The 25436-nt window shown below is 48.0% G+C and overlaps 1 protein-coding gene across 3 annotated transcripts; it reads left to right on the forward strand.

The window, feature by feature from the left end:
* Window positions 1–2574: 2574 nt before the first annotated feature.
* On the forward strand, window positions 2575–24975 carry LOC109886460 (histone-lysine N-methyltransferase SETDB1-B). 3 transcript variants are annotated; one of them, XM_031837796.1, is made up of 25 exons: window positions 2575–2704; window positions 3684–3887; window positions 4705–4874; window positions 5018–5061; window positions 10887–10992; window positions 11116–11289; window positions 11385–11589; window positions 11778–11851; window positions 12087–12277; window positions 12518–12647; window positions 12845–12998; window positions 14062–14205; window positions 14381–14717; window positions 14907–15168; window positions 15797–15887; window positions 16050–16166; window positions 16257–16426; window positions 20823–21080; window positions 21239–21400; window positions 21934–22106; window positions 22339–22358; window positions 22525–22664; window positions 23370–23623; window positions 24247–24335; window positions 24497–24975. In XM_031837796.1, the coding sequence occupies exons 1-25, from the start codon at window positions 2688–2690 to the stop codon at window positions 24612–24614; spliced, it is 3804 nt and encodes a 1267-aa protein (XP_031693656.1). In that variant the 5' UTR covers window positions 2575–2687; the 3' UTR covers window positions 24615–24975. The 3 variants fall into 3 exon arrangements, with proteins under 3 accessions (XP_031693656.1, XP_031693658.1, XP_031693661.1); XM_031837798.1 differs by having other exon boundaries at window positions 2576–2704; window positions 22525–22649; XM_031837801.1 differs by lacking the exon at window positions 2575–2704 and adding an exon at window positions 3296–3372.
* Window positions 24976–25436: the final 461 nt, after the last annotated feature.

Below are 25436 nucleotides of genomic sequence, written 5' to 3' on the forward strand. Positions count from 1 at the left end.
CACTTTAAAAAAGGCTTTCTACCTATATATTTGTTTTTACCTTTGTCAGTCTGCATCAGTCTCATTTGGATACGAGAACTCATGGACCCTCCTCTCCTGCCGGTGGCCAGGATGGAGGTGGACGTGGACCTGGGCTTTGCCCTCTTCTTTGTCTTCCTACTGTGTTCCTTCCTGCTGTTCACCATAGTGCGCTGTGCCCAGATGGTCCTGAACCCCTACAGCGCCATCTCTGTCGCCGCATACCAGAATACGGAGGAACAACCTGAGGAGTGACCTCAGTCCACACTGGGCAGGAAATAATGTGAGCATAGTGGAAGAACCCTAGCCCAACTGTGGCTAGTGTGCTGAAGGTGGGAAGTTTGGTTTCACAGTTAGACTTGTGGGAATCAAGAGGAGCAGGAAGCACATGAAGGGAGTGGTACTTAAAAGTTTGGAGAATTCATCAGTCCACAGATCTGGAGATGAACATCACACACCATGATAACCTGGAAAACAGGAGCAAATGGGACCATGAGGATTTCAAATTGTTACAGTACAGTTTCTGTTTAGGCAATGTGCTTTTGGGAAAGTCTACAGTTGTCAGCATGTCATGGACCAGAGTCAGATAAACGTAGGAATGACCACCATTTTAGTTTTTGTATTCCTAATCAGCCACTGTCATATTCACATCTGCTTTCCATTCAAACAAATAGGCGAAGCCATGAGAGAAAATTACATGACAATAAAAAGCATACACTTGAATGTGTTTAATTTGTGATGTTTTTACAATATGCAGTCTAGGTTATAATAATAATAATTGATTACATTTCAAATCAAATCAAATCAAATGTATTTGTCACCTACACATGGTTAGCAGATGTTAATGCGAGTGTAGCGAAATGCATGTGCTTCTAGTTCCGACAATGCAGTAATAACCAACAAGTAATCTAACCTAACAATTCCAAAACTACTACCTTATACACACAAGTGTAAAGGGATAAAGAATATGTACATAAAGATATATGACTGAAAAAAATTTCCTACAATGTGATTTTCTGGAGAAAAAAAATCTCATTTTCTCTGTCATAGTTGAAGTGTACCTATGATGAAAATTACAGGCCTCTCACCTTTTTAAGTGGGAGAACTTGCACAATTGGTGGCTGACTAAATACTTTTTTGCCCCACTGTACCTATGTCTCCTGATTACAAACCAAGTAATATTACTTATAGGTCTTCATGCACTCTTGAGAATCTTGACGACCTCTAAATGGAGTCAGACAGCAGTGGTGAGCACTCTGAGGTTGAGCTAGTCCAGGATTACCTGCTGCGACAGAGCAGGCACTTCGAATCACACGGCCCGGGGCTCAACCTGTGGTGTGCTTTGCTCTCCGGAGCAGGGTACAGCTAAAAGGGGTGATCAGTGGGGTAGTGTTGAGTATAGAGGTGGATCAAATGAAAAGGAATATTCCTAGTGTTTGTGACGCCTGCCGTTTGGTGAGACGTAGACCTGGTGGCAATGGCGAGACTGACAATACCCTGTCAGTTTTGTTGAGCTTTGACACAGAGTTTCTACCTCATAAGGTCTGGTTAGGTTATATTTGATATTCTGCGAGGGCCTGTTTCGAACCTACTTTGGTGCTTTAAGTGCCAAAGATTCCGACACATTGCAGCAGTGTGCAGAAGGGAGATCCCATGATGTAAAAAATGTGCAGGAGGGTAGTCAGAGGGAGTGTACAGTTGGCATAGAGAAAGCACTGTCTATCAATTGTGGGGGTTCCCATGCAGCTGTGGATCTGAAGTGCCCTGTGAGAGGGAGGCAGGTTGAGATTGCCAGAGTTCAAGTGGGGCAGAAAGTTTCCTATGCTGAGGCAGTGAAGAGAGTAGAGGATAGTTCAATGGTGAGTGAGTCGACTGGGAGGCCACCAGTGAGTAGGCCTGAAGAGACAGAGCCGGAGAAGATGAGTTTTTAGAAAGGTTGGATTTATTGCGTAATATGGTGGTGGTCAACTGCACTGATGGAGTGGAAAGCACCTCCTTTGGCTGCCTTTCCTTCCAGTTCTTTGCTGCCAGTGACTGGAACTGATTGCAAAAATCACTGAAGCTGGAGACTTATATTTCCCTCACTAACTTTAAACATCAGCTATCTGAGCAGCTAACCGATCGCTGCAGCTGTACATAGTCCATCTGTAAATAGCCCACCCAATCTGCCTACCTCATCCCCATATTGTTTTTATTTATTTTTCTGCTCTTTTGCACACCAGGATCTCTACTTGCACATCATAATCTGCTCATCTATCACTCCAGTGTTCATCTTCTAAATTGTAATTACTTCGCTACAATGCCTATTTATTGCCTTACCTCCTCACGCCATTTGCACACACTGTATATAGACTTTTGTTTTTTCCTATTGTGTTATTGACTGTATGCTTGTTTATTCCATGTGTAACTCTGTGCTGTTGTTTGTGTCGCACTGCTTTGCTTTATCTTGGCCCGGTCGCAATTGTAAATGAGATGTATAGCAGGGTTTGATGGTGCAATTGAAATTTTACCACATTCCCCTTTTTTGATCAAAATGTGCAATCCGCATTCCGACCTGCTAAGGGCAGCAATTCGCAACACAGCGTCTAGTCTGCCAGAAAGCCACAGGAAGAAGTTGTATGCGGGGTATTGTGAGTGGTCTGAAGCTTTCTAGCTGAATGACTGGATAAATGGACAATAATGATGGGTGAGTTCATTAACTTCCAATAAAAATTGTCTCGGTTCATAAACAGTTTTTAGTTGCAGATGCATTATACGGTGAGCGGATATAGATTTAGAGAAGGCAACTACAAAAGACTGGACTGCTTGTTAGCATAGTTAGCTAGTCTCCCTCCACAGCTCAGTAACTTTCGAGTTAGCAAGATTGTTTGAATAAACTCAACTTGTCCGATAAATGAAGATCCACTGTGATTATGTGCACAAAATCACTTACTTTAAAAAGTGCATTCCCCCGGGAATTTAATTTAAAGCTACGACAGTACAATATTTCTGACTGCTAAACGTGTCTTCTCCGCGCACCGCTGTGTGCTAACCTTTCGCCGTTGTGACGTTTGGGAGTTGTAGTTTAAATTGTTCACTAAGTATGTTAGTATGATATACATATGATGTCAAATCTTTTTGATTACAATAGCTTTCATTCCAAATAACGGGTTTCAAATGTTTATTTTGATCTTCTAAGATTAGATAAATACGTTTATTTATAAGACTACAACTACCACGAGCACTGTCGATGTCCCTGAACAGTGGTCCCTCATTTCAAAACAATGTGACGATAACATGAAATTGAAAACACCAATGCATGACCTTTGTTACAATATAAACTACACAGGGTGATATTTTAAACAGATTGTATAGGTGAGTTTTAGTCCCAACGTGTTTAATCAGCCCTGAAATTACAACAATGTTTAGAATACCGTGTAGTTAGCTAGCTAGCTAGTTAGCTAACACTAGCTTGATCAGTAACAATGTAATCTTAGCTAACTCTATAAAATCTCTCTCGCTTTCTTTGCCTCATCTTCACTCCGTTCTTTCTGTCTCTGCCTCCTCCCCTTCTACGCTCCTTCCGTTGTTTTCTTACTCTCCCTCCCTGTATGTCTCAACACCGGTCTCTCCATCGTTCTCTGCCTGACCCCCGTTCCATCTCTCTCACTCCTGTCTCCCCCCAGGATGGAGGTGGAGGGCTGGGACTCTGGTCTGGAGGAGGAGCTGGGTGTGTCTCTGGAGGAGCTGAGTAAGTGGATTGAGGAGGAGGTGGAGAGGAGCGAGGCAGTCCGCCAGAGGAAGGCCCAGCTGGCTGAGCTCAAAGAATGGGTGGAGCAGAAAGAGAAGGAAGAGGAGGTGGTGGACAAACTCTTCAACAATGCCAACCAGTGAGTGTGTGTGTGTGTGTGTGTGTGTGTGGGGGGGGGGGGGGGGGGGGGGGGGGGGGGAGAAATTATGTTTTGTTTCTTTCTTTCTCAGGTCCATAGTAGAGTGGAAGACTTTAGTGTGTGTGTGTCTCTGTGTCAGGTCTATAGAAGAATGTGAGGCCCGGCTTACTGTAAAATAGTGTAAAGTGTTGTGCTGATCGAATCAGGATAAGTATGAGACTGAGTCACCAATTGTATGCTATGTGTTTTTTATTAGCTAAGTAATAAGTGGTAAATGCATTGTTCATATATACGGGTCTGCTGTAACACCACGCAGGGCAAACAGAGAACTGGCCAACACCCTAAAGATATCTTCTGACAATACTCTGACAGTAGTAGTTCCTGCTTCCGAGCTGGCCTGTCAGAGTAGAGGTCAAGTGTGGTTTAAACTTACTCAACCTATGTTGATTGTTGGCGCCCCAACTGGTCCCAGCCCCCGGGCGCTCCCATTGGCAGGTGTAGTTGTTGCTGGGTAGAATATCTATGCGCTCATACCCTAAATACCGTACCGTTATCTCACATCTGGTTCTGGTTACTGCTAAGTTTGAGTTCTAACAAAAGACAGTCTGTTTAACTGCCTACGTGCTGTACGTGTCTCCCACAACTCATGATAACTACCTATACCTCACATCATATGTTGCAAAATGTTGCTTTAACATACACAGACACCCTCATGATAGGCCAAGCATATTTTCAATCCTCACAATAGGACTGGTGTGTGTGTGTGTTACTGTCTGTGTGATTCTCTCCATTGTGTGTGTGTGTGTGTGTGTTTCAGGTCCATAGTGGAGTGTGAGGCTCTGGTGAAGTCCACCTACAGTAAAATGGGTCTGGTCTACAAGGAGAGCTCTTCAGAGGATGAGGGTGGAGTGGGAGGGGTTCAGTCCTCTGATGTCATAGAAATTGACGATGATGATGACGATGATGATGTCATCGCTGTGGGCTTACGTACGTACTGCCACTTACTCCCAGTGAGCCAAACAATATTTTACCAAAGGAAACCTGTCCAGAGGGGCAGCTCCAGGATAAGACACATGAGTGAATGTCTAACCTGGTTTCTTTTCTCTCTTCTCTGACCTCTTTCCTCTCAGTGGTTCCACCCAAGAAACCTGGGATACCTGTCCATGATGCAATGGTGAGAACAAATAATTAGTCAAACACACACTTGTGTTAATTGACCCTGTTATCTGCAGCTTTCCAGTGTTCCTCCCCAGCTGGTGTTGAAGCTTGTATCTCTCCCTTCGCTGTCTCTNTACTGCCAAGAGATGAGCTATAGGGTGTACCTACCATAGGAGTCCCTCGAAGCCTACCGTTGACTATGTAAATACCCAGCGTGCGACAGAGCTGCAGGAGTTGTGACCCGTTTTGTGGGTATGTTGTAATAGTTGTGCCTAGGGGGGCATATGGGGGAGGGAATGCTGTCAGCTCAGGCAGGGTTTGTCCCCTGTGTGCTGAGGGTGTCAGGTTCTTGTCCGGTTCTGGCATTTAGGTCACCACAGACTAGTACATGTCCCTGGGCCTGGAAATGATTGATTTCCCCTCCAGGATGGAGAGAAGCTGTCTTCATTAAAATATGGGGATTCTAGTGGGGGGGATATAGGTAGCACACAGGAGGACATTTTTCTCTCTGTTAGGATAATTTCTTTTTGAATTTCTAGCCAAATGTAGAATGTTCCTGTTTTTGATTAATTTAATGGAGTGAGTTAGGTCTGCTCTATACCAAATTAAGCATACCCCCTGAGTCCCTTCCTGTTTCACACCTGGTAGTTTGGTGGATGGGACTACCAGCTCTCTGTAACCTAGAGGGCAACCAGTGGGTCCATCTCCTCTATACAGGTTTCTTGCAGGATGACAATGTCTGTATTACCGATTTCTTTGGTGAAGTCCGGGTTTCTGCTCTTTAGGCCAAAGGCAGATGACCTCAGGCCTTGGATATTCCAGGATAATATAGTGAAGGCTTTTTGTTCCATAGAGTGTCCAAGGTTGTTGGATCGTGGTTTAGCCTAAGGCCAGTAAGTGTGAGCAAAGCCTGCTGAGCATCGGGTACATGCCATTGGCTGGGCGAGTGTGAGAGTGGGGGTTGGGGGTTGGGAACCTGTGCCGCTCAACTGGGATTGGTGGCTTCCATGTTGAGGCCCTCTGCGGGCGGGGGTGGGGTGCATGGGGTGGGCAGGAGTGCCATAGGTCTGATCTGAGGGGCCTACCTAAATGGAGTGTGGGCATGGTGAGTGGGGGGGGTGTGGATGGTTGGGTGTGTGTGTTCTGGGTGTACTGTGGGTCTGGATGTAATTCCTCTGGCGTGGGTCCCTCTATGTGTAGGTCCAGGGGAGGTCTGCAGATCTGGGAGGGTGTCTGCTGGTCTGGGTGGGGTGTCTATTGATCTGTTGCTCCTGTGTGGAGTGTTGGGATACGTTTGAGAGCGATGTCCTTTAGAGTCCGGGGCAAAGGTGGGCATGCTTGCCTTGTAGAGGTGGACCTGGTCATAGAGGATGTTCAAGTCCAGGGTGGAGGGTGGGCCAGGAAAACGTTTTGGTTTTGAGGCACAGTCACGGGAAATACTTGCATTACCCGCTGTATTGTGGCGGGGTGGCCAAGTCTTTTCGTGGTTCGCAGGGTGGAGATAACCACTTGTGCGTTGGGGAAAGTAGAAGAAGCCTTTTCAATCACTCCCTTCAGTGCTGTGGCCACTCTTTCCTGCTGTGCTCTCAGGTCGTTTGTGCCTGTGTGGTATTATTATGTGGCTGGGTGAGCCTAGTTTGGCCTCAGACAGAAGGTCTAGGGGCACGCTGGGTGTTTGGACACCAGAGTTTAGACACACTGTGTTTGGGAGGAAAAGTATTTTTTCTTCTATATATTTCCCATTTGAGTCCATAAGTAGTACAATCTGTGTCTTGTGTTTTGTCCTCAGTGGGTGTGGGGGGTTGACAGAAGGGCTATCAGGGTGGATGACAGGGGGGGTGCTCAGAGGGGGTGAGAGCCTCTGGGCTTGGGGTTCTTCATTTGTCTGTTGTGCTGTGATGTCGACTCTATGGTCAGGGTCTGGTGTGGACTGTTCTGCTGTGATGTCGACTCTATGGTCAGGGTCTGGTGTGGACTGTTCTGCTGTGGTGTCGAGACTTTTGTTGGGTGCTGAGGTGGGCTGTTCTGCTGGCTTCTCTGTGGGGGTGGCCACCTCTCTAGTGTGTTGTTCTCTGTCACACACCGTCCCCCTCAACTTCTCCTCCATCCCCCTCACCCTCTCCTCCATCCCCCTCAACCTCTCCTCCACCAGCAGTCTGATACTCTCCTCTAGTGCTCTGTTCTGCTCCTCTTTCTCCTGTTGTATTTGTCTCACCACTGTCCAAAGTGCAGATATGTCTCTGTCCACCTCCAGCTCTCCGGGTCTGGTTAAGGGGCTGTTGTTGTGCTGGACTGTTGTCTGGGTCTGTGCTGACTGAAGTGTAATCACCTGCTGTTCCAGCTCCACCTGCCTTATCTCCAGCTGGGTGAATTTGTCCTTCATTTCAATGAGGGAGTGGTAATCTGTGCTGGGAGGTTGACCCTCCGCTGGGGGTTGCTCATCTGTGGGGTTACATAATGAAGAGGTCTGGTCTGATCCTCTCGGGGTGGGGGTATCTTTATCAAGGGAGAGTTTCTCCTGCTGAGCTAATTCTTTGATTAGGTGAAAGTCCAGCTGAAACTGTTTGTGGTTACGCTGTACCATCACTGTTCCGGACTTATAGATATTTATATTACTTAACTCAGAGTCCTCGTTGTCAAGTATTCTGAGTTTCCACCCCTCGTTAATCCCCCCTCTCGTAACAGAGGGGGTAGTGTGCTAATATAGCACTGTGCCATGCCAGGGGATGGTTTGTGTGGAAGATAAGGTTGCTGATGTTCCCATTTTTGTAATAGTCAGCAAAAAGTGTCTCTTGATTTTCCATAAGGAGCTTCATTTTGTAATCTTTTCTTGCCTTCTCGTTCTTTACATGCACAGGGTACTGTATTTTAATTACCTCTGAACAGCGGGAGGGAGCTTCTAAGGCCTCTCCACTTGGTTGGGGTAGACTGTGTGACTCTCCTGCCATTGTTGGGCTAATGAGCTTTGACACCTCTCACTTGACACGTCAGTGCTATTTGAAGCTATATCAAGCTTGGCAGAATTATGTTAGAATTAGAGTTAGAAATCCTTATAAGGTAATGTTGTGTATTTTTCTTCTTGGCTTTTGGAAAAAAAAAAATATAGTTTCAGACTAAGCATTACTCACTCAGTTCCAGGTTGGATGGTGTTTTCAGGTTTCTGTTGTTTTCCAGAGAATTTGCTGTATAGAGAAACAAATCTTGGAAGTTGTGAACCTTCCAGGTGATTCCGTAATTCCGTCCAAAATCAGGTTGTAGGTTTTAAGTTTTGATTTGAAGTAGGGGTTATGTTGTAGAGGGTAGAATCCAGTATGTGTTCCTGACAAAAAATCTAAGTTTATCTAACTCCTAATCTATCTTTTTTAAAGAAAATGCTGAAAAATGCAGGAGCTCATCTGATTGTGACTTCCTCTCTGCTCTGTCTGTCTGTCACTGGTCTTGTATGTCTTCTATTTCCTAAGACCCAGCCTCCTCTCTCTCTCTCTCCCTTCGCTGTCTCTCTCTCTCTCTCTCTCTCTCTCTCCCTTCGCTGTCTCTCTCTCTCTCTCTCTCTCTCTCCCTTCGCTGTCTCTCTCTCTCTCTCTCTCTCTCTCTCCCATCGCTGCTCTCTCTCTCTCTCTCTCTCTCTCTCTCTCTCTCTCCCTTCGCTGTCTCTCTCTCTCTCCCTTCGCTGTCTCTCTCTCTCTCTCTCTCTCCCTTCGCTGTCTCTCTCTCTCTCTCTCTCCCTTCGCTCTCTCTCTCTCTCCTCTCTCTCTCTCCCTTCGCTGGTCTCTCTCTCTCTCTCTCTCTCTCCCTTCGCTGTCTCTCTCTCCCTTCGCTGTCTCTCTCTCTCTCTCTCTCTCTCCCTTCGCTTGTCTCTCTCTCTCTCTCTCTCTCTCTCTCTCTCTCTCTCTCTCTCTCTCTCTCTCTCCCTTCGCTGTCTCTCTCTCTCTCTTCTCTCTCTCTCTCTCTCTCTCTCTCTCTCTCTCTCTCCTCTCTCTCTCTCTCCCTTCGCTGTCTCTCTCTCTCTCTCTCTCTCTCTCCTCCCTTCGCCTTTGTCTCTCTCTCTCTCTCTCTCCCTTCGCTCTCTCTCTCTCTCTCTCTCTCTCCCTTCGCTCTCTCTCTCTCTCTCTCTCTCTCTCTCCCTTCGCTGTCTCTCTCTCTCTCTCTCTCTCTCCTCTCTCTCTCCCTTCGCTGTCTCTCTCTCTCTCTCTCTCTCTCCCTTCGCTGTCTCTCTCTCTCTCTCTCCCTTCGCTGTCTCTCTCTCTCTCTCTCTCCCTTCGCTTGTCTCTCTCTCTCTCTCTCTCTCCCTTCGCTCTCTCTCTCTCTCTCTCTTCTCCCTTCGCTCTCCTCTCTCTCTCTCTCTCTCTCCCTTCGCTCTATATCTCTCTCTCTCTCTCTCTCTCCCTTCGCTTTGTCTCTCTCTCTCTCTCTCTCTCTCCCTTCGCTTGTCTCTCTCTCTCTCTCTCTCTCTCTCCCTTCGCTGTCTCTCTCTCTCTCTCTCCCTTCGCTGTCTCTCTCTCCCGCCCTGCCCGTCTCTCTCTCCAGCCCTGTCTCTCTCTCTCTTCCCCATATATGCATGCATTACATACATACATACAGTGGGGCAAAAAAGTATTTAGTCAGCTACCAATTGTGCAAGTTCTCCCACTTAAAAAGATGAGAGGCCTGTAATTTTCATCATAGGTACACTTCAACTATGACAGACAGAATTAGAAGAAAAAAATACAGAAAATCACATTGTAGGATTTTCATGAATTTATTTGCAAATTATGGTGGAAAATAAGTATTTGGTCAATAACAAAAGTTTATCTCAATACTTTGTTATTATACCCTTTGTTGGCAATGACAGGTCAAACGTTTTCTGTAAGTCTTCACAAGGTTTTCACACACTGTTGCTGGTATTTTGGCCCATTCCTCCATGCAGATCTCCTCTAGAGCAGTGATGTTTTGGGGCTGTTGCTGGGCAACTTGGACTTTCAACTCCCTCCAATGATTTTCTATGGGGTTGAGATCTGGAGACTGGCTAGGCCACTCCAGGACCTTGAAATGCTTCTTACGAAGCCACTCCTTCGTTGCCCGGGCGGTGTGTTTGGGATCATTGTCATGCTGAAAGACCCAGCCACGTTTCATCTTCAATGCCCTTGCTGATGGTACGCTTTGTTACTTTGGTCCCAGCTCTCTGCAGGTCATTCACTAGGTCCCCCCTTGTGGTTCTGGGATTTTTGCTCACCGTTCTTGTGATCATTTTGACCCCACGGGGTGAGATCTTGCGTGGAGCCCCAGATCGAGGGAGATTATCAGTGGTCTTGTATGTCTTCTATTTCCTAATAATTGCTCCCACAGTTGATTTCTTCAAACCAAGCTGCTTACCTATTGCAGATTCAGTCTTCCCAGCCTGGTGCAGGTCTACAATTTTGTTTCTTTTTTCTTTTATAGTGATAACAAGTTCAAACAAGTGCCATTAATACAGGTAACGAGTGGAGGACAGAGGAGCCTCTTAAAGAAGACGTTACAGGTCTGTGAGAGCCAGAAATCTTGCTTGTTTGTAGGTGACCAAATACTTATTTTCCACCATCATTTGCAAATGAATTCATTAAAAATCCTACAATGTGATTTTCTGGATTTTTTTCCTCATTTTGTCTGTCATAGTTGAAGTGTACCTATGATGAAAATTACAGGCCTCATCTTTTTAAGTGGGAGAACTTGCCCAATTGGTGGCTGACTAAAGACTTTTTTGCCCCACTGTACATGCATACATACATACATACGTGTATATACAAACACTGGTGGTAGTTAAAATTCAGAAAGAAGTTTGAACAATATCCACATGTATGTGTTAATTGTTTGTGTATCCTGTAGTATAAGGAGGCGTCGGCAGCTCTCCAGCGTTCCTCCCAGCAGGTGTTGAAGCTGGCCCAGACAGTCAACAAGAACTCTTCTTCCGGGCCTGCTATACAACAGCCAGGTAATGGCACCAATGTGCAATTCTATATGTCTGTGATTGATGTATACCTCCGGGTCATGGCAGTGTCTTTGTGTGTGTGTACATACTGCACAAACGTTCACGTGCATTCTTTATTTTGTGTAGGTGGCCCAGTGCCGATGCCAGCGGTGTTTGTGTCCCAGGCCACGCCCAGGAACACACCCACCCAGCCTAACCCCTCCCTGAAGGATGATGAAATCAGACTGGAGATGAGTCTTCTGGGGAAAAAACGTACCAAGACCTGGCACAGTGGAATGCTCATCGCCATCAACCCTGTCGGTGAGACATGCATACACACACCTCTCCCCACACACACACACACACACACACCTATGCACATGGTGAAGTTTGACATTGAATATGTGTGTTTGTAGGTAATGGTTACAGTAAGTACAAGGTGAAGTTTGAGAACAAGGGGAAGAGTCTACTCTCTGGGAACCACATAGCGTTTCACTACCACCCCACCCTGGAGAGGCTATACGTGGGAGCCAGGGTGGTGGCCAAGTACAAGGACGGCAACCAGGTCTGGCTCTACGCTGGCATCGTGGCAGAGATGCCCAACAACAAGAACCGCATGAGGTGAGAAGCTGTGTGTGTGCGAGCATGTTTCAAATATCCTCTGTGTGTTTGGTGAAGGGTTGTGAAGCTGTATCAACAGTTGTCTATGTGTGTTTGGTGAAGGGTTGTGAAGCTGTTTCAACAGTTGTCTATGTGTGTTTGGTGAAGGGTTGTGAAGCTGTTTCAACAGTTGTCTATGTGTGTTTCAGGTTCCTGATCTTCTTTGATGACGGTTATGCCTCCTACGTGACCCTGCCTGAGCTCTATCCTGTCTGCAGACCAAGTAAGAACCCTCCTTTCTGTCTTCATGTCCTCTTTCCTTTCAATATGCTCTCTTTTCTCCTATCAATCTGGTTTTGGGATGTGACCTCAGCTTACCCTCTTCACATCTTCTCTCACCATCTCTCCTCTCCCCCTCTGCCCCATTGTCTTCTCTCACCATCTCTCCTCTTCCTCTCCCCCATTGTCTTCTCTCACCATCTCTCCTCTTCCTCTCCCCATCATATTCTCTCCCCCAGTGAAGCGTACATGGGAGGACATAGAGGATGCATCGTGTAAAGACTTCATAGAGGAATATATAACATCATACCCCAACAGGCCCATGGTGCTGCTGAAGGCAGGCCAGGTCATCAAGACAGAGTGGGAGGGGACGTGGTGGAGGAGCAGAGTGGAGGAGGTGGACGGCAGCCTCGTCAAGATCCTCTTCCTGGTATGATGACATCATCACTGGGATTTGATTACCAGCCAACTTTATTTATAGTCTGATTTAACATGACGCTCGCAGCATGTTATAAACAGGGATAGTTTAGTTTCTGGTTTTGAATCACGTTTTTATACTACTTCTGCAGACACTCAACAAAATATGAAAATAAGGTAAGATAAAGCAATTAAATGACTGAAAAGTCATCTCTGTGGTAATCTGTTTGTATGGTTATTTTTTCTCCTTCAGGATGACAAGCGTAGTGAGTGGATCTACCGCGGTTCAACCAGGCTGGAGCCCATGTTCAACCTGAAGACCAACTGTGCCAACACCCAGGAGAAGAAGATGGCTGGCCAGCAGAGGACACGCCCCAGCATGGGTATCACTCACTCTATTCAATCAATCATTTAATATATGAACAATCAAACCAATCACTTAACCAATCAATCCATCTTTAATAACCCAGCAGGATCACATATTATACTGTACATGACGGAACCTTGACCTGTCCTTCATTGGATAACTCTAGTCTCTACTTCATTGGGATGTCGATAACCATTTTCTCTCTCTCTGTAGGAGCATTGAGGACCAAGGGCCCTGTGGTCCAGTATCACAGTGGGGGGAACACCATAACCCCCAGTGGGACCCCCACTAAATCCCCCCATCCCCTCTCCCCACCCTCCTCTATCCCTCCTACACCCTCCCAGCCCAATCAGCTTGCACGAACAGAGTGAGTATCACACACACACAGTGTAAATCTTGTGACATTCCTTGAAAATGGACATCCTCTCTCCTCTCGCTGCTACATTTACCCCTTTTCTCCCTGATCCCCCCTTCTTCCCTCCTGTTCCTCTCTCTCCTCTCGCTGCTACATTTACCCCTTTTCTCCCTGATCCCCCCTTCTTCCCTCCTGTTCCTCTCTCTCCTCTCGCTGCTACATTTACCCCTTTTCTCCCTGATCCCCCTTCTTCCCTCCTGTTCCTCTCTCTCCTCTCGCTGCTACATTTACCCCTTTTCTCCCTGATCCCCCCTTCTTCCCTCCTGTTCCTCTCTCTCCTCTCGCTGCTACATTTACCTTTTCTCCCTGATCCCCCCTTCTTCCCTCCTGTTCCTCTCTCTCCTCTCGCTGCTACATTTACCCCTTTTCTCCCTGATCCCCCCTTCTTCCCTCCTGTTCCTCTCTCTCCTCTCGCTGCTACATTTACCTTTTCTCCCTGATCCCCCCTTCTTCCCCCCTCTTCCTCTCTCTCCTCTCGCTGCTACATTTACACCTTTTCTCCCTGATCCCCCCTTCTTCCCTCCTCTTCCTCTCTCTCCTCTCGCTGCTACATTTACCCCTTTTCTCCCTGATCCCCCCTTCTTCCCTCCTCTTCCTCTCTCTCCTCTCGCTGCTACATTTACCCCTTTTCTCCCTGATCCCCCCTTCTTCCCTCCTGTTCCTCTCTCTCCTCTCGCTGCTACATTTACCCCTTTTCTCCCTGATCCCCCCTTCTTCCCTCCTGTTCCTCTCTCTCCTCTCGCTGCTACATTTACCCCTTTTCTCCCTGATCCCCCCTTCTTCCCTCCTGTTCCTCTCTCTCCTCTCGCTGCTACATTTACCCCTTTTCTCCCTGATCCCCCCTTCTTCCCTCCTGTTCCTCTCTCTCCTCTCGCTGCTACATTTACCTTTTCTCCCTGATCCCCCCTTCTTCCCTCCTGTTCCTCTCTCTCCTCTCGCTGCTACATTTACCCCTTTTCTCCCTGATCCCCCCTTCTTCCCTCCTGTTCCTCTGTGTCTCCCCCACCCTCAACAGTCCTAAGTATCAGATGGCTAAGAAGAGTACTTCTCCATACATTCCCACGCCAGGAGGCTCTCGCACTGGATTGGCCAGTAATAGCCACGCCCCTAAAGCCATGCAGCCCCAACCTCCAACTGGTTCTCCTGGAAACTCATCCAGGTGAGAGAGGGGACAGGAAATGTATGATCATAAAAAAATCATAAAATCTGCATTAATTAGGTCCCTTCTCCTTCTGCTATTGAACATAATCTCTTACTAAAGAGCCACACTCACAAATATGCAGTTTTATAGGAATCTATTCGTAACTCTACTTCACTCTCGCACCCCCCTCCAGAATGTATGTCCTTCAGACTGGCAACATCCAGACTCTCACGTCCCTACAGCCTATCCAACACCAGCAGCAGTCTCTGCCCCCTCCTCCCCAAGCCCCTCCCACCGCCTCCGCACCTGCAGTGACCCCATACACCTTCAGTAATGACCGGATTCCCCACGAGCCCTCGTACCGCGCCCCCACAGACCGCATCTTCTACCTGCCTCACACCTGCCAGCCTGCTTGTCTCAACCGTATCCGTCCCTCCAGACCAGATATGCACCGGGGCAGGAACCCCCTGCTCACCCCTCTACTGTATGAGTTCAGACGCATGACGGGCCGACGGAGAGTCAACCGCAAGGTAAAGACAGAAAAAGAGCTTTGAGAAGTATTTTATCTTTCAGGAAGCAGGAATTGGATTATTATAGGGGGACAGATTTTGGTATTAACTATCTTTCATCCCCCCTCTCTCTCTCTCTCTCTCTCCCCAACCACTGCCCCCCCCCGTCCGTCCGTCCGTCTCTCTCCCTCTCCCCAACCCCCCTGTCAGATGTCGTTCCATGTGATCTACAAGTCTCCTTGTGGGCTGTGTCTGCGCAGCATGGCAGAGATCCAGCGCTACCTGTTTCAGACGCGTTGTGACTTCATCTTCCTGGAGATGTTCTGCTTGGATCCCTATGTCCTGGTCGACCGGCGCTTCCAGCCCCAGAAGCCTTACTACTACATTCGAGACATCACCAACGGCCACGAGGACATTCCCCTGTCCTGCGTCAACGAGATCGACATCACACCACCCCCCGACGTGGCCTACAGTGAGGAGAGGGATTTCTCAATCAGTATATAGGCCTTGAGTTACTATAGAGGCCTCAATCAAACGATGACCCATCAGAGCGCTAGGTCTTTCTGTATAGTACAGGCCAATGGTGGTGCACTAGCTACACAACATGTAAGGAAAGGGGGATACCTAGTCAGTTGTACAACTGAATCCATTCAACTGAAATGTGTCTTCTGCATTTAAACCCTCTGAATCAGAGAGGTGCAGGGGGGCTGCCAGAATTGGACATTCCACGTCTTCGGCGCCCAGGGAACAGTGGGTTAACTGCCTTGCTCAGGGGCAGAACGACAGATTTTTACCTTGTCAGCTCAGGGATTTGTTCTAGCAACCTTTCAGTTACTGACCCAATGCTCTAACCACTAGGCTACCTGGAATAGGGAGTCAATTGATACTCATTTGAGATGAAGTCGTAAAACTGGAACATTAGTTCTAATTCTATGGTGAAGAATTCCTGAATCAAATCAAATCAAATCAAATTTATTTATATAGCCCTTCGTACATCAGCTGATATCTCAAAGTGCTGTACAGAAACCCAGCCTAAAACCCCAAACAGCAAGCAATGCAGGTGGTGAAGACGTCAGTGACTGATGTCTGTGTGTTCCCAGGTAAGGAGCGTATCCCTGAAGATGGAGTGTTCATCAACACCAGTCCTGAGTTCCTGGTGGGCTGTGACTGTACCGACGGCTGCAGGGACAAGTCAGTACTATGCCTCTTGACCTTCCTGTGACCCCCCTCATCTGGGCTCTGTCTTCCGCATGGCCTCCACTACATAGATTTCACCTGTCCAATTGTTAAATCAGGGATTCATTTATTTAGTCAATTGAAAGTGTTGAAATGGAGATTGTGTGTGTTGTGCAGGTCCAAGTGTTCATGTCACCAGCTGACCCTGCAGGCAACAGCCTGTACCCCTGGAGCACAGATCAACCACACGGCTGGATACACACAAAAGAGACTGGAGGAGTGTTTGCCCACCGGGTGAGAGACGCACACAAACAACACACACAGCCACAAACACAGACATCCCTCTTACTAATCTCTCCCCCTCTCCGTCCTTCCCCCTCTCAGGATTTATGAGTGTAATAAGCGTTGTAAGTGCTGCAGTCAGATGTGTACTAACCGTCTGGTGCAGCACGGTCTGCAGGTGAGGCTGCAGCTCTTTAAGACCCAGAACAAAGGCTGGGGCATCCGCTGTCTGGACGACGTGGCCAAGGGGTCCTTCGTCTGTATCTACGCAGGTACGTCGCTGGGTGGTGTGGTGGAGGAGGGGACAGAGCGGTGTTATAGCAGGCGTTACACATGGATAACAGTATGTACCGGTATTCACATTGCATTACATGTAGGACGTGGACTGCATAATAAGACCAGTCATTAACATTCATAACAGCACATGGCTCCTTGTCAGTGTATATAATTGTTTAAATGCCTACATGTGAATGCAGAATGAATACCAACGTAGAAGTTCTTGTCCTATTTCCTTTACTTCCCTTCTTCTCTTCTCTCTCCTCTCCTCACATCTCAATTCGATTCAGGGCTTTAATGGCTTGGGAAACATGTTTACATTGCCAAAGCAAGTGAAATAGATAATAAACTAAAGTAAAATAAACAATCGAAAATTAACAGTAAACATTACAGTTTCAAAGGATTAGAGACATTTGAAATATCATATTATGGCGATCTACAGTGTTATAACAATGTACAAAAGGGAAAATACATGTAAATATGGGTTGTATTTACAATGGTGTTTGTTTTTCACTGGCTGCCCTTTTCTCATGGCAACAGGTCACACATCTTTCTGCTGTGATGTCTCACTGTGGTAGTTCACCTAATAGAGAGTTTATCCACATTTGATTTGTTTTCAAATACTTTGTGGATTTGTGTAATCTGAGGGAAATATGTGTCTCTAATATGGTCATACATTTGGCAGGAGGTCAGGAAGTGCAGCTCAGTTTCCACCTCATTTTGTGGGCAGTGTACACATATCCTGTCTTCTCTTGAGAGCCATGTCTGCCTACGGCGCCCTCTCAATAGCAAGGCTATGCTCACTGAGTCTGTACATAGTCAAAGCTTTCCTTAATTTTTGGTCAGTCACAGTGGTCAGGTATTCTGCCACTGTGTACTCTCTGTTTAGGGTCAGTCACAGTGGTCAGGTATTCTGCCACTGTGTACTCTCTGTTTAGGGTCAGTCACAGTGGTCAGGTATTCTGCCACTGTGTACTCTGTTTAGGGTCAGTCACAGTGGTCAGGTATTCTGCCACTGTGTACTCTCTGTTTAGGGTCAGTCACAGTGGTCAGGTATTCTGCCACTGTGTACTCTCTGTTTAGGGTCAGTCACAGTGGTCAGGTATTCTGCCACTGTGTACTCTCTGTTTAGGGTCAGTCACAGTGGTCAGGTATTCTGCCACTGTGTACTCTCTGTTTAGGGTCAGTCACAGTGGTCAGGTATTCTGCCACTGTGTACTCTCTCTTTAGGGTCAGTCACAGTGGTCAGGTATTCTGCCACTGTGTACTCTCTGTTTAGGGTCAGTCACAGTGGTCAGGTATTCTGCCACTGTGTACTCTCTGTTTAGGACCAAGTAGCATTGGAAATAATTATCTTTTTGTTTTCTCATGATTTGGGTGTAGTTGTGTTGTACTGGGGTTTGTGAACAGAGCCCAATGGCCAGCTTTATTAGGGGACTCTTGTCTAAGTTAATCCCCCTGTAAGTGATGGCTTTGTTATGGAAGGTTTGGGAATCGCTTCCTTTTAGCTGGTGGTAGAATTTAATGGCTCCAGGATTTTGATCATTAGTGGGTATCGGCATAATTTCACTTCTGCATGGATTATTTGGATGAGTCTCAATTTGGTGTTTGTCCCATTTAGTGAATTCTTGGTTTGTGAGCGTACCCCAGACCTCACAACCATAAAGGGCAATGGGTTCTATAACTGATTCAAGTGTTTTTAGACGGATCCTAATTGGGATGTCGAATTGTGTGTTCCTTTTGATGCCGTTGAAGGCACTTCTTTCCTTGTCTCTCAGTTCACAGCTTTGTGGTAGTTACCTGTGGTGCTGATATTTAGGCAGAGGTATGTATTGTTTTTTGTGTGCTAGAGCTACGGTGTCTCGGTGGAATGTGTCTTTGTGTTCTTTTGGCATCTGGACTTTTTTTGGAACAGCGTTTTTGTATTACTGAGATTTTACTGTCAGGGCCCAGGTCAGATTCTGGTAGGGTGAGGCCGGGTGCTGCAGACTGTCAGGGCCCAGGTCAGATTCTGGTAGGGTGAGGCCGGGTGCTGCAGACTGTCAGGGCCCAGGTCAGATTCTGGTAGGGTGAGGCCGGGTGCTGCAGACTGTCAGGGCCCAGGTCAGATTCTGGTAGGGTGAGGCCGGGTACTGCAGACTGTCAGGGCCCAGGTCAGATTCTGGTAGGGTGAGGCCGGGTGCTGCAGACTGTCAGGGCCCAGGTCAGATTCTAGTAGGGTGAGGCCGGGTGCTGCAGACTGTCAGGGCCCAGGTCAGATTCTAGTAGGGTGAGGCCGGGTGCTGCAGACTGTCAGGGCCCAGGTCAGATTCTAGTAGGGTGAGGCCGGGTGCTGCAGACTGTCAGGGCCCAGGTCAGATTCTGGTAGGGTGAGGCCGGGTGCTGCAGACTGTCAGGGCCCAGGTCAGATTCTGGTAGGGTGAGGCCGGGTGCTGCAGACTGTCAGGGCCCAGGTCAGATTCTGGTAGGGTGAGGCCGGGTGCTGCAGACTGTCAGGGCCCAGGTCAGATTCTGGTAGGGTGAGGCCGGGTGCTGCAGACTGTCAGGGCCCAGGTCAGATTCTGGTAGGGTGAGGCCGGGTGCTGCAGACTGTCAGGGCCCAGGTCAGATTCTGGTAGGGTGAGGCCTGGTGCTGCAGACTGTCAGGGCCCAGGTCAGATTCTGGTAGGGTGAGGCCGGGTGCTGCAGACTGTCAGGGCCCAGGTCAGATTCTGGTAGGGTGAGGCCGGGTGCTGCAGACTGTCAGGGCCCAGGTCAGATTCTGGTAGGGTGAGGCCGGGTGCTGCAGACTGTCAGGGCCCAGGTCAGATTCTAGTAGGGTGAGGCCGGGTGCTGCAGACTGCCCTCGCCAATTCCTTGATATATATGATGAAGAGGGTGGGGCTCAAGCTGCATCCCTGCCAGGAGATGAGCTGTAGGTGTATCTACCGTAGGAGTCTCCTTGAAGCCAACCATTGACTATGTAGAGACCCAGCGTGCGACAGAGCTGCAGGAGTTGTGACCCATTTTTGTTGGTTGTTTTGTCATAGTTGTGTCTACGGGGGCACATTTGGGAGGGAATACTGTCACCTCCAGGTAGGTGTTTGTCCCCCTGTGTGCTGAGGGTGTCAGGTTCCTGTCCACTTCTGGCATTCAGGTCACCACAGACTAGTACATGTCCCTGGGCCTGGAATGGTTGATCTCCCCCTCCAGGATGGAGAAGCTCTTATCGTTAGTATGAGGATTCTATTGGGGGGATATAGGTAGCACACATGAGGACATTTATCTCTGTTGGGATAGTTTCCTTATTCATTTCTGGCCAGGTGTAAATTGTTCCTCTTTTGACTAATTGAATAGAGTCCGTTGGCTCAGCGCTACACCAAGTTAGCATTCCCCTGAGTGTCTTTTCTGTTCCACACCTGGTAGTTCAGTGGATGGGACTACCAGCTCTCTGTAACCTAGAGGGCAACCAGCGGGTTTGTCGCCTCTATACCATTTTTCTTGAAGATTACAATGTCTGTATTTCCACTTTATTTGTAGTCTGGGTTCCTGTTCTTTAGACCAAAGGCAGATGACCTCAGACATTGTATATTCCAGGATGAGATGGTAAAACCTTTGTGTTCCATAGTGTCTAGTGTTGTTTTTGTCTCTCTCCCTCCCTCTCTTCTCTCTCCCTCCCTCTTCTCTCTCTCTGCCCTCCATGTCTTCTCTCTCTCCTTCCTCCCTGTTTTCTCTCTTCCCACCCTGTCTTCTCTCTCTCCGCCCTCCCTGTCTTCTCTCTCTCCTCCCGCCCTCCGTCTTCTCTCTCTCCTCCCGCCCTCCGTCTTCTCTCTCTCCGCCCTCCGTCTTCTCTCTCTCCGCCCTCCCTCCCTCCGTCTTCTCTCTCTCCGCCCTCCCTCCCTCCGTCTTCTCTCTCTCCTCCCTCCCTCCATCTTCTCTCTCTCTGCCCTCCCTCCCTGTCTTCTCTCTCTCTGCCCTCCCTCCCTGTCTTCTCTCTCTCCGCCCTCCCTCCCTGTCTTCTCTCTCTCCGCCCTCCCTCCCTGTCTTCTCTCTCTCCGCCCTCCCTCCCTGTCTTCTCTCTCTCCGCCCTCCCTCCCTGTCTTCTCTCTCTCCGCCCTCCCTCCCTGTCTTCTCTCTCTCCGCCCTCCCTCCCTGTCTTCTCTCTCTCTGCCCTCCCTCCCTGTCTTCTCTTTCTCTGCCCTCCCTCCCTGTCTTCTCTCTCTCTGCCCTCCCTCCCTGTCTTCTCTCTCTCTGCCCTCCCTCCCTGTCTTCTCTCTCTCCGCCCTCCCTCACTGTCTTCTCTCTCTCCGCCCTCCCTCCCTGTCTTCTCTCTCTCCGCCCTCCCTCCCTGTCTTCTCTCTCTCCGCCCTCCCTCCCTGTCTTCTCTCTCACTCTCTTCTCCCTCTCTCCCAGGTAAGATTCTGACAGATGACTTTGCGGACAAGGAGGGTCTGGAGATGGGTGATGAGTACTTTGCTAACCTGGACCACATAGAGAGTGTGGAGAACTTCAAGGAAGGGTATGAGAGTGAGGCCCACTGTTCAGACAGTGACGGGAGTGGGGTGGACATGTCCAGGCTGAAGAACCCCCCCTTGTCCTCCCTGGCTTTGCAGAACAAGACCCTTCCCAAACCCCCCCAGAGAACCAATGCTGCCAACCCCGCTGGCAAAGGTGAGGGGTCACAATTTAGCAGTCTAGAAAGAGTCTGGCTTTTACTTTTGACCAGAGCCAAAGTAGTGCACTATATAGCAATTATGGTGCCATTTAGGACTCGCATAGGGTCTGAAATGACACTTTTTGCCACTTTACGACTTCCTTCTCTCCGTCAGCGCGGGGTGCTGGTGGCGACTCCTCTAAGGATGGGGATAGTGATGAAGAGTCGAACAACGACAAAAGTTCAGACGACACGTTTGTGAAGGACCCCTACTACAGCTCCAGCTCTGTGTGGAGGAGCTACACCACCCGTCGCCAGGCTAAGGGCGTCATGGAAGGTGTGTGCGCACTTAACTGAACCCCCAGTTGTCACGCTGGGCCTGCAGTAGGAAGTTATGTTAAAGGCCCACTGCAGTCAATGTGATATATATATATATATATATATATATATTTCCACACTGAGGTTGGTGTAAGAGCTATTTGAAAAGACCTCCTGAAAGGTCAGCCTGTTGCGGGATGTGGGATGGAGTTTTGTCCTGCCTGATGAGTTCCAAACATCTCTGCCAATAACAGCTAGTTATCTGTTTCCTCCTCCCCACTTGCCAGGATCAACTGGGGATCCTTAATAAATACACACATACAAATACCCTCAGACAGTCCTAGCAAGATTCATGCTTTTGAGAAATTGCCGTTTTCTAGAAACGTTTATTACATTTTTTACTATTTTAATTGAAAACAATCACAGTAAGATACTTAATTGTTACCCAGATATATTTGATATTGAGAAAAGCAGCTGAACCTTTTTACATGTTGCAGCGTGATGTAAAATGATATTTATTTGATCTGTACCCCCCCCCCCCCCCCCATCCAGGGAGCCAGGACAGTAAGGATGGGATGAGTGTGTCAGTGGGGGGGAAGGAGGACAGGAAGCCGCCCCCCATGCCAGAGGAGAGTGGGAAGAGTAAAGTAGCGTCCTGGCTCACCAACCAACCCTCTACCTCCCAGGCCACCGTTAAGATGGAGGGACTGAAGATAGAGAAGAAGGTAGGGGGGGGGTGTGAGTAGCCCATATCCATCTCAGCTATTTTGTGTAGATCCTATTACATATATTAGGATAATTCAATCATCCTAGATCTCTTGCTTTCATCTCCTGGTGTTCTGATTGGGCACCCTCTCATGTGATGATTGATTCCTTCTCATGTTTATTCATGAGTGATTTGTGTTCCGGTGCTCTGGTTGGATACTGATACACCTTCTCCTGTGTTCTCTGTTCTAGGAGCCCGGAGACCAGAAAAGGTACGTAATGAATGATTGTGAAATGTAATTTCAACCTATTTAACTCTGGCTTGTCCCTTTTAGGCCTGTGTTGCACAATATCAAATATACCTGGTAGAATGTGCCATATGAATAACATTCGATAACGTTGAGTGACTCTGTAAGTGTGTTTTTGCGCCCTCCGCAGTCAACAATCAGTGAAGACGGAGGGAGGGAAGAGACAGGATGTGATGACGCTGTCGGACAGTGATGACGTCCAGACCATCAGCTCTGGATCTGATGACAACAAGGAGAGAGAGAAACGCACACAGGGTGAAGATGGGGGAGGTAGGGAGAGGATGGGGGAGGAAGGGGGAGAAGAGGAAGGCAGAAGGGAAATGCACACGGGGAGAAGATGGGGGAGGTAGGGAGAGGAAGGGGGAGAAGAGGAAGGCAGAAGGGAAATGCACACGGGGAGAAGATGGGGGAGGTAGGGAGAGGAGAGGATGGGGGAGGAAGGGGGAGAAGAGGAAGGCAGAAGGGAAACGCACACTGGGAGAAGATGGGGGAGGTAGGGAGAGGATGGGGGAGGAAGGGGGAGAAGAGGAAGGCAGAAGGGAAACGCACATGGGGAGGAGAGGAGAGGAAGGCAGAAGGGAAATGCACACGGGGAGAAGGGAATGGCGGAGGAAAACGTGCACCGGTTTAGGAGTAAATTGGAAGGGGGAGGAAGAATGGGAGAAGGGGGAGAGGATGAGGGGGCAGGGGGGAAGAAGAAGAATGGGTGGAGGGGAAAACACAGGTGATGAGAGGGGCCTGTGGGTTCATAGATCTGTGTTTTATCAGGTATTGCCAGACCTGTTCGTGTGGTGCTTCTCCCTGAATTGACCCTTTCTCTTCAAATCAAATGTATTCATATAGCCCTTTGTACATCAGCTGATATCTCAAAGTGCTGTACAGAAACCCAGCCTAAAACCCCAAACAGCAAGCAATGCAGGTGTAGAAGCAAACTCTTCTCCCCTTCATTCTCCCTCTCCTTGCCTCCTGTCTCAGGTGCGGTGAAGAGGCAGGTGGCTGTGAAGTCCACGCGAGGCATTGCTCTGAAGAACTCCCATGGCCTGATGGTGAAGACTGGAGGGGCTGGGATGGGGCCAGGGGGAGGCCCGGGGGGCCACGGAGGGGCACAGGGTAAGGGTGGGGATGGGGGAGACAGTGGACCTAAAAACACACGGCAGTTCTTCGATGGTGAGGAGTCCTGCTACATCATCGACGCCAAGCTGGAGGGCAACCTGGGGCGCTACCTCAACGTGAGTGTGATACGTGTGTGTCACTTTCCATTAGCCGGTAATAGCTGGCTTTTGTCTGACTTAAAAATAAATGCATAAAAAAGCCGATAAATAAAATTTCCGCCCTCCAATAGAAAAAAATCCCAGTGTGAAGTTTTTGCCTATTCAATGATGGAAATACAGTTGACTGGTCATGCTTATCGGTTTATCACACGCGTACAGCATACAGATACAGTCTTTTAGTGGAACATCTGTCAGATAGCGGAAGAGCTGCTGCTGCTACAGCAACTTGTGCTGCTTTCAAGACACTTGGGAACTCGTAAAAATACAAGGTCAAATCATAACGCCTGTGAACTTCAGGTCGGAAAGTCGGAGCTCTAGAAAGAGACCCGAGTTGAAATTCCTTGTTGGATGACCATTCAAAACAATTGTTCCGAGATGGAGCTCATTTTTTCTCCAGGTCCCATTTATCTTGAACTCACTGAAGTCAGAGATTTCCGAGTTCCCAGTTGATTTGGATGCTGGCATCAAACAGCAACAGAAGGCATGCTTCATCAGCGCGCAACATTCCAGTTTGCAATGGAGACTATATGCATTTTGACAAAGGGAATTAAGCTCTCTCTCCTCATCTCTCCCCCTTACAGCATAGCTGCAGTGCTAACCTGTTTGTCCAGAATGTGTTTGTAGACACACACGATCTGCGTTTCCCCTGGGTAGCCTTCTTCGCCAGCAAGTGAGTGTTCTGTATTAGACATGGTTACATAGACTTGGTAGAACCCTGTTCCTCTGATAAAGAAACATGTATTATTTGAAATGTGGTTTTGTGTTGAGCACTTGTGAATGTTGCGCGTTGACCACTGACTCGTCCACTAAAGTGTGTGTGTGTGTGTGCAGGCGTATCCGGGCGGGGACAGAGTTGACATGGGACTATAACTACGAGGTTGGCAGTGTGGAGGGAAAGGAGCTACTGTGCTGCTGTGGCTCAACAGAGTGCAGAGGAAGACTGCTATAAGAGACCCTCTATACCTCCATCTCATCCCTCTATTTCATCTTATCTCTGAGTGTAGAAGAAGCCTGCTGTAAGGACACACTATGCTAGATGGGACACCTGCACCCACGAGTCTCTGTCCATGTTCCTCTTTTGTTCCTCCCCCCTCTATCATTTTTTCTGAATTGTTTGGCTGCCTATTGCTGACGTATTGTAATTCTTTACTGTTTTGTCTGTATGCCCAGTTGTCTGTATGCCCAGTTCTCTGTATGCCCAGTTCTCTGTATGCCCAGTTGTCTGTATGCCCAGTTGTATTTGACTGTCTGTGAATTCAGAACAAACTGCTCTTCTCACAACTGAATAAAATCCAGTTTTTTACACATTCCACATAGTTTTTAATGTTTTATACAGAAGGATTTCAGTGTACCTCAGGCCTAGATATCATTTGTGCTCATTACATCTGTAGTAGTGTTTCCCTCAGGAAAGCAGGAAACCACTTTCATAGAGACTGACTCCAGTCTCTCAAAGCCACCAGACAGACACTGGAGCAGCCTGTTAGTGATGTTGGACTCAGTGTCTGTAGATGAGCCTCTGTGGACATGGGTCTTCATACATGCACACTGAGCAAAAATATAAATGCAACAATTTCAAAGATTCTACTGTTACAGTTTATATAATGATCAGTCAATTGAAATAAATTCATTAGGCCATAATTAATGATTTCACATCACTGGGAATACAGATATGCATCGTTAGGTCACAGTACCTAAAAACCAAAAGGGAGGGGTATGGATCAGAAAACCAGTCGGTGTCTGGGGTGACCACCATTTGCCTCATGCAGCGCGA

Source organism: Oncorhynchus kisutch, linkage group LG2 (assembly GCF_002021735.2).
Source record: "Oncorhynchus kisutch isolate 150728-3 linkage group LG2, Okis_V2, whole genome shotgun sequence".
Classification (NCBI taxonomy): Eukaryota; Metazoa; Chordata; class Actinopteri; order Salmoniformes; family Salmonidae; genus Oncorhynchus; species Oncorhynchus kisutch.

What these genes read in the sequence shown, in the direction of transcription:
- LOC109886460 (XM_031837796.1), top strand. An exon ending in TCGTCAAGATCCTCTTCCTG is followed by an intron (nt 12,278 to 12,517) that starts GTATGATGACAT and finishes TTTCTCCTTCAG; the next exon opens with GATGACAAGCGTAGTGAGTG. An exon ending in GAGCCCGGAGACCAGAAAAG is followed by an intron (nt 22,359 to 22,524) that starts GTACGTAATGAA and finishes CGCCCTCCGCAG; the next exon opens with TCAACAATCAGTGAAGACGG.